Source organism: Apium graveolens, chromosome 7 (genome assembly GCF_009905375.1).
Source record: "Apium graveolens cultivar Ventura chromosome 7, ASM990537v1, whole genome shotgun sequence".
In the NCBI taxonomy this organism is placed as follows: domain Eukaryota; kingdom Viridiplantae; phylum Streptophyta; class Magnoliopsida; order Apiales; family Apiaceae; genus Apium; species Apium graveolens.
In genome coordinates this window covers 88,575,219-88,583,288 of record NC_133653.1, presented here as the reverse complement: position 1 = coordinate 88,583,288, position 8,070 = coordinate 88,575,219, and the positions used below count along the sequence as shown (strand labels likewise).

Below are 8,070 nucleotides of genomic sequence, written 5' to 3'. Positions count from 1 at the left end.
AAGCACACAACGAACTTTTTATTACATAAATATAAGCTACAACTTATTTTGTAAACTAGGATACAACTCTTCATTTTCTCACTCAAGGAGCTTCTGCTCTCTATTTATAATCACTCTATTTTCACTTCGATAATAAACTACAAACTATCAGCCCTGTATTTATAGGCTACATCTAAGGTCTGATTACTTCATGGATTACATCAGTAAATTTATTACATAATAAGACTTTTACTAGGTAGCCTGCAAAGGATGACCATTATTAATACTGAGCAGCTGTGTACCTCGGGAGTAACTCATCCAACCAACTATTTAGACAGCTTGATTAATTACACAACGTGTACAACTATATATTAAGGTGTATGCATGCACGTAGTAACTGGCACCATCTTTTACTTCATCTTATACAGATGGTCTTATTTTTTATACCCACAAGACTTTGCTTCACATTCACATGTAGCCTACCATTTTCCTCAGCCTTGACTTGAGAATTTCAATTCCTAATTAATGTTTATTCTTTTCTTGCTAGATATGTCTTCTGGATGTAGACTTCTGATACATATAGCTAGCTATAATACTTATTAGGATGGTGGAGAGTTTGAAATTCTAACACTCCCCCTCAAACTCGTCGTAGCATTCCCAACTTATTTTTCATTTTGTAAAACACATCCGAATTCAAAGACTTATTGAAAATATCCGCTAATTTTTTTTTGTCCTACAATGTACTAGCTCCACAATTTTCTAGTTCACCTGTTCTCGAATAAAATGATATTTTATATTGATGTGCTTGCTCCAACTGTGCGACACTGGAATTTTCGCGAGGGAAATAGCGGATTTATTATCCACTAATATTTTAACCGGACCTTCCTCTGCAAGATTTAACTCACCCAATATGTAGCCTAGCAACATAGCTTGACAGGCACACATTGCTTTTGCAAAGTATTCTTCTTCATATGTTGATAGTGCCACTGTTGGCTGCTTCTTTGATGACCACGAGAATATTGCAGAACCGATATGAAAAACATATCCCGAAGTACTTTTCCCGTCATCCAAATCACAACCATAATCACTATCTGAATAGCCAACTAATTTTGAATTTTGAGAATGCGTGTAAAATAGACCATGATCAAGTGTACCTTTTATGTATCTTAAGATTCTTTTAGCTGCCATGAAGTGATCTTACTTCGGTTTCTCCATGTACCTACTAACCAATCCAATTGCATACATAATATCTGGACGAGTAAAAGTTAGGTACCTCAGACTTCCAACCAAACTTTTGAACAACATCGGATTTACCGACTTCCTTGTTGAATCAACTCTGAGCTTTATGCTCGGTTCTGCTGGCGTGCTTACTGGTTTGCATTCCTCCATTCTGAACATCTTTAAAACCTGCTCTGTATATTTTTTCTGAGACATAAAAATCCCGTCTTTGTTTTGCTTCACCTCAACTCCAAGAAAGTATGACATTTGACCAATATCTGTCATCTCAAATTCGTTAGTCATAACTTTCTTAAAATCATCAAACATACCAGGGTTGTTTCCTGTAAAGATCATGTCATCCACGTACAAGTACACGATCATAATATCTCCCTTTGAATTTGTCTTCATATAGAGGGCATGCTCGTATGGATTCTTCACGAAACCATTTCTCTGAAAATATTCATCAACCCTTGTATTCCATGCTCGCGGAGCTTGCTTCAAACCATATAAGGCTTTCTTCAGCCTATAGACTTTATTTTCCTGGCCTTTCTGAATATATCCGGGAGGCTGTTCAATATAGACTTCTTCTTCAAGATAACCATTCAGAAATACTGACATGACATCCATCTGAAATATTTTCCACTGGTTCTGAGCTGCAATTGCTGTCAGAAGTCGTATGGTATCAACCCTTGAAACTGGAGCGAATATCTCGTCATAGTTAATGCCATATCTCTGCTTGTAGCCTTTAGCTACCAACCTCGCTTTATATTTCTCCACTTCTCCATCTTGATTCGTCTTGGTTTTATAGACCCACTTGACATCAATTGTTTTGTGTCCTTCTGGAAGATCTGTGAGCTCCCATGTATCATTCTTCTTGATTGCGCCAATTTCTTCATCCATGGCTTTATTCCATTTGCTTTCTTCAGAAGCTTCTTCAAATGTAACTGGATCACATTTAACCATGAAATAAACTAGAGAATAATCAAAGGATGTTTGTACCGGACTTGTTGCTTCATAGATATTATCCAGACTCCGCATCTTTTTTGGTGCTCCCTCTGAACTGCGACTTCCTCCCGTCGGTGGTGTTGATGCGGGAGTTTGTCGAGTCGGACTTTGTGGAGAAGTTGGAACATCATCTCCGTCATCTTCAGTGTTGGAGTCATAATTATTATCATCATCCTGAAAAAATAAACCAACAATTTTTCTTTCTTCCTCGCTCCATCTCCAATATTCTGATTCATCGAACTCAACATCTCGAGAAATGATTAAATTCTTCGTTAGGGGATTATAGAGTCTGTACGCCTTGCTCTTTTTGTCATATCCGGTAAAGATGCATTTCTCACCTTTATCATCTAACTTCTTTCTTTTCTGATCAGGAACATGGGCATATGCAATACACCCGAAAATTCTAAGATGTCCAACTGATGGTTTGCTTCCACTCCATGCTTCATTTGGAGTTTTATTTTTGACACTTTTTGTTGGACAACAATTCAACAAATAAACTTCACATAGAACAACTTCCGCCCAGAAAGTTCTTGGCAAGTGTTTTTCTTTCACCATACTCCTTGTCATGTCAAGAATGGTGCGGTTCTTCTTTTCTGCAACGCCATTTTCTTGAAGAGTATATGCCGTTGTCAACTGATGATTGATTCCATGTGCCCTACAGAAGCTCCTGAACAAATTTGAAGTATACTCGCCTCCTCTGTTTGATCTGAGTGTCTTCAAATAATGTCCACTTTGTTTTTCCGCTAGTGCTTTGAACTCCTTGAATTTATCAAGAGCCTCCGATTTTTCTTTGATGATATACACCCAACTTTTCCTGCTAAAATCATCAATAAATGTTAGGTAATACCTATTACCTCCAAGTGATGGGATATCAAATGCACCAGCTATATCTATGTGAACTATCTCCAATGGCCTCCTGGCTCTCCACGATTTTCCAACAGGAAAACTTTGTCTATATTACTTCCCCTTGACACACGCTTCACACAAATTTTTTGGTTCGTTGGTTTCTGGAAAACCGTCCACCATCTTTGTCTTTGACAATAATTTCAAGCCAGAAAATCCAAGATGACCATATCTTAAATGCCATAATCACGAGTCAATTTTAATAATTAATTTCAAGCACCTCTATACTTTCGTCTGCATATTAAGTGTGAACAGGCGATTCTTTGACATCTCCACATCTGCAATTAATTCTCGAACCTGATTTCTGATGATGAGAGAATTATCCTGCATCTGAATATTATACCCTTTCTCCACAAGTTGGCCAATACTGATGATATTATTTTTCAAATCAGGTATATAATAAATATAATTTATATACTTTTTCTCATCATTCATTGACACAATCGTAATTGTACCTTTTCCTTTGACCGAAATTTTTGACGAGTCACCAAAAGTAACCTCTTCACTGATGGTCTCGTCTATCTCCGTAAATAAATCTTTATGGCCAGTCATATGATTGCTGGCTCCTGAATCAAGATACCAAACATTCTTCTTGTTCTCCTCGTCTCCTTTATAAGTAAGGAACATAACAGTGCCAACGTCTTTATCTTCTTTTGCTGCAGCAAAGTGACTCCTTTATTCCACCTTTGGTGCTCTACACTCATAACTGAAGTGACCAAATTTATTATAATTATAACATTAAAATTGATATTTATCACCTCGTTGAAATCCACCTCTTCCTCGGCTTCTAAAATTCTGACCACAGCCAAATGGTTGATAACCTTCAGAATTCTGGCCTCCGTTGAAAGATTGTCTTCCACGTCCTCGTCCACCTCGACAGCCACCTCTAAGCCACTTCTGCCACATACAGAACTGCTACTGCCAGAACTGTCGCCAATGGATACTTTACTTTGCAACGCCTTCTCCGGATGACTTGCATCATCATACTGGTTCATTCGCTGCTCATGCGCTTGAAGTGAACCAACCAGCTCGTCAATCGAAATTGTTGACAAATCTTTTGACTCCTCAATAGAAGTAACCACATAATCAAATTTTCAGGTCAGTGAACGAAGGAGTTTTTCCATGACCCAAACATCGTTGAGACTTTCGCCATTTCTTTTCATCTCATTTATCACGACTTTCAAGCGCGTAACAAATTCACCAATATTTTTAGAACTCTTCATCTTTAAATTTTTGAACTCCCCGCGTAGCACCTGTAGCCACACCTTTTTAACTTTTTCAAATCCTTGGTATGATTTTTGCAAAATCTCCCACGCACTCTTTGATGTTTTTGCCTCCGAAATTTTTTCAAAGGTGGATTCATCGACACCTTGAAAAATCGTGTATAATTCCTTTTTGTCTTCTTTCCTAGACTCCTTTAACACCGTCTTCTCGGCATTTGACAGGGCTGCTTCAGCGGCTGCATCTGTGGGCTCGTCATACCCGCTTTCGATAATATCCCAATTATCGTAGGAAACGAGTAACAGCTTCATTTGAATACTCCAGTTCCAGTAATTTATACCCGTCAATTTTGGAATATTTGGTTGCACCAGTGTCGTCATTTTTCACGAACGGAACTTTAGCTCTGATGCCACTTGTTGGAAACGTGTATGGGCTAATCTACTTCTCGAACTCGAAACACAGGGTGCATGTTTAATATTATTTAGATAATAAAACACACACTTAGCAAACTATATATATATATATATAAGTAAAGCACACAACAAACTTTTTATTGCACAGATATAAGCTACAACTTATTTTGTAAACTAGGATACAACTCTTCTTTTTATCACTCCAGATGCTTCTGCTCTCTATTTATAATCACTCTATTTTCACTTCGATAATAAACTACAAACTATCAGCCCTGTCTTTATAGGCTACATCTGAGGTCTGATTACTTCATGGCTTACATCAGTAAATTTATAACATAATAAGACTTTTACTAGCTAGCCTACAAAGGATGACCATTATTAATACTGAGCAACTGTGTACCTCGGGAGCAACTCATCCAACCAACTATTTAGACAACTTGATTAATTACACAGCATGTACAACTATATATTAAGGTGAATGCATGCACGTAGTAACTAACACCATCTTTTACTTCATCTTATACAGATGGTCTTATTTTTAATACCCACAAGACTTTGCTTCACATTCACATGCAACCTACCATTTTCTTCGTCCTTGACTTGAGAATTTCAATTCCAAATTAATATTTATTCTTTTCTTGCTAGATATGTCTTCTGAATGTAGGCTTCTGATGCATATAGCTAGCTGTAATACTTATTAGGATGGTGGAGAGTTTGAAATTCTAACACTTTTTGACTTCCTTGAACCTTTCTATAGATTGATTATCTCTCAGTCGACGAAGGTGTTTGAGCTGATTCTTACATTCATTGATTCGCCTTCCAAAATTACCTGTCAATTCTTTCTCCCAACTATCTAGGTTCTCTACACATATTTGCACTTTCTGTTGTATACCCAACATATTGTAAACTTCCTAATTATCTTTAACATTATGCATACAAAGGTTCTGTCAACCATGCATTCTGAAATCAAAATCTTTTCTTGGCTGTCTGAAAAGTACAACTCTTTGGCTCTAAGAAAATAGGACTGTGATCAGAACCTCCAAATTATACAACTTCGTTTGTGGAAATGAGACACCCCATTGTTGTGATATTAACGCTTCGTCTATACGAATTTCCATCCATGTACCACTTCCTCTCTCCCAACTATACTGATACGCAGTTAGTTCCATACCATGTAATCCTGTATCAAGTATTGTTTGGTTAAAACCTTCAATTAATCTAATAGGATATTGTGCTCCTTCTCTATTATCATCTTGTGATATCACATTGTTTGCATCGCCAGTGACATATCACGGGAGATTTGAATCCCTTGCTAAGTTTCTCCATAACTCCAAAATTTTAACTTGATGAGCTCGATTAAGTTTTCCAGAAAAGCATGTTAAACGCCAAGTATGCATATAAGCTATATATACTTCGATATCGATATGATTATGAGAAAAACTAATAATTTTCTTGATCCATCTCCTTTCAGAGCATTACTAGACCGCAATCCTACCCTTGAGGCTCAACCACAATCCACTACAAGAAAATAAGGGTAAATTTGATGGCTAAATATGATTGCGGCTAAATTTGACCGAGGCTAAATTTGACCGACGATAGTCATATTTACGGTCAACCTTCATTTATAGCTGATCAGACATAAAATTGACGGCAGACGGTCAAATTTAAGGTCATCCATCTATTTGCAAATGGTCAAGACTTAATTTTGACTAACAGCGGCCAAATTTAATTTCGTTCAAATTTAATTGGTCATATTTAATTTTTTGGTCCAAAAAAAAGAGAGGGAAAAATCCCGCCAAAGGAACAAAAATTGGTGGGTGCAAATTTAACCGTAGTCGGTCATATTTAGGTGCGGTCATATTAATTTTTTTAGCGCTAAATTTCCTGCCAAAGTTAAAAAAAAAATATCAAAAAATAAATTTGACCGATGACGGTCATTTTTATAAACGTGATTGTCGGTGGTCAAATTTAAATTTGACAATTTTTATTTATTTATTTTAATAAATGATTATTCATTTTATATTTTTTTTAAAGATATATTGGGTACCCTAATAACATAAACAACATATTAAAAATTGGTTTAATCACCAATCGAATTTAAATTAAAATTGGTATTTTTGCTAATATTATGGATATATTGGTATGGTGCAGAGGCTATTTTTTTGGCATTGATATGCTTAATTTGACCATAATCAGCCATTTTTATAAATTTGACCAACTCAAATGATGTCATTTTTATAAATTTGACTAGATACTAAACCAGTCAAATTTATAAAAATGACTAATAATATGCCAGTCAAATTTATAAATTTGATCGCCGACCGTCATATTTATTTATATGTGGCGGGAAATTCAAATTTTATCAAATATTAGAAGTCAAAAATCAAAAAATTTAAATGACCATTTTCGGTCAATTTTGGTCTGTCAAATTTAGTCGGTCAAATATGAGTGGTCAAATTTAGTTGGTCACATTTAACTAAATATGAATGATTTTTCTAAATTTGACCGGTCTAAAAAAGACTGACGTATTTCTGTCATATTTACCTAAATATCACCGTCATATTTGGCTAAATATAACCAAAAAACTTCGGTTATATTTAGCCGTTTTTTTTGTAGTGATCGTACCCTATCCAATCTTTTTCGAACCCCTCTATTTTATTATTTTTATTATAAATTTATAATAATTATTTATTTATATAAAATATTAAAATTATAATTTATTATTTGATTTGATAAATAAAATTTTAAAATATTTAAATATTAACGAGAAGAGGTTTAAACTGGTAAAATTAAGAAGTCAAATGCGCTAGAGTGCAGTTGGTTTTTTTTGCTCGTGTTTACACTAACTAAACGAAAAGTATGTCATTTAATAATATATTTTACATGATATTTTCTTGTACAAAATGATAAAATATAAAGAAGGTTGGCTTACATTAATTATCATATATAAAGAATTAAAATCAAATAAACAGTATTAACAATTTTTAAAATGGTTATAATTGTTGCATGTTAATTTAAATATTAATCCTTTTTATAATATGTAAATCTGGATTATCATACGACTAGTTAAAGTAATTTATTTGAGCATATTTTGATTGTGTGTAAATGTAAAATTTATCTAGCCTTGTAAATACTATATATAAAAGTAGAATTTTTAATTTTGAAAAGTTTAGTTTAGTAGTAAAAAGAAAATGAAAGTAACTGAACACCCGTATCACTTACTGCAACAATTGGGGGCATTGACTGGGTAAGTTAGAAGAGCTGAAACTACTCCTTAAAAGAGTCCTTGTAACTATTTCATTCTATCAAAACCTTACACTTTTAAGTCATT

At 34.8% G+C, this 8,070-nt stretch overlaps 1 protein-coding gene across 1 annotated transcript; it reads right to left on the bottom strand.

Moving 5' to 3' along the window:
• Nucleotides 1-738: 738 nt before the first annotated feature.
• Nucleotides 739-1,167, bottom strand: LOC141673844 (secreted RxLR effector protein 161-like). The gene has a single exon (XM_074480575.1). The coding sequence runs from the start codon at nucleotides 1,165-1,167 to the stop codon at nucleotides 739-741; it is 429 nt and encodes a 142-aa protein (XP_074336676.1).
• Between the last annotated feature and the right edge of the window lie 6,903 nt (nucleotides 1,168-8,070).

Bases quoted from the DNA above. Each gene is read 5' to 3' on its own strand.
- LOC141673844 (XM_074480575.1), bottom strand. From the start codon at position 1,167: ATGGCAGCTAAAAGAATCTTAAGATACATAAAAGGTACACTTGATCAT.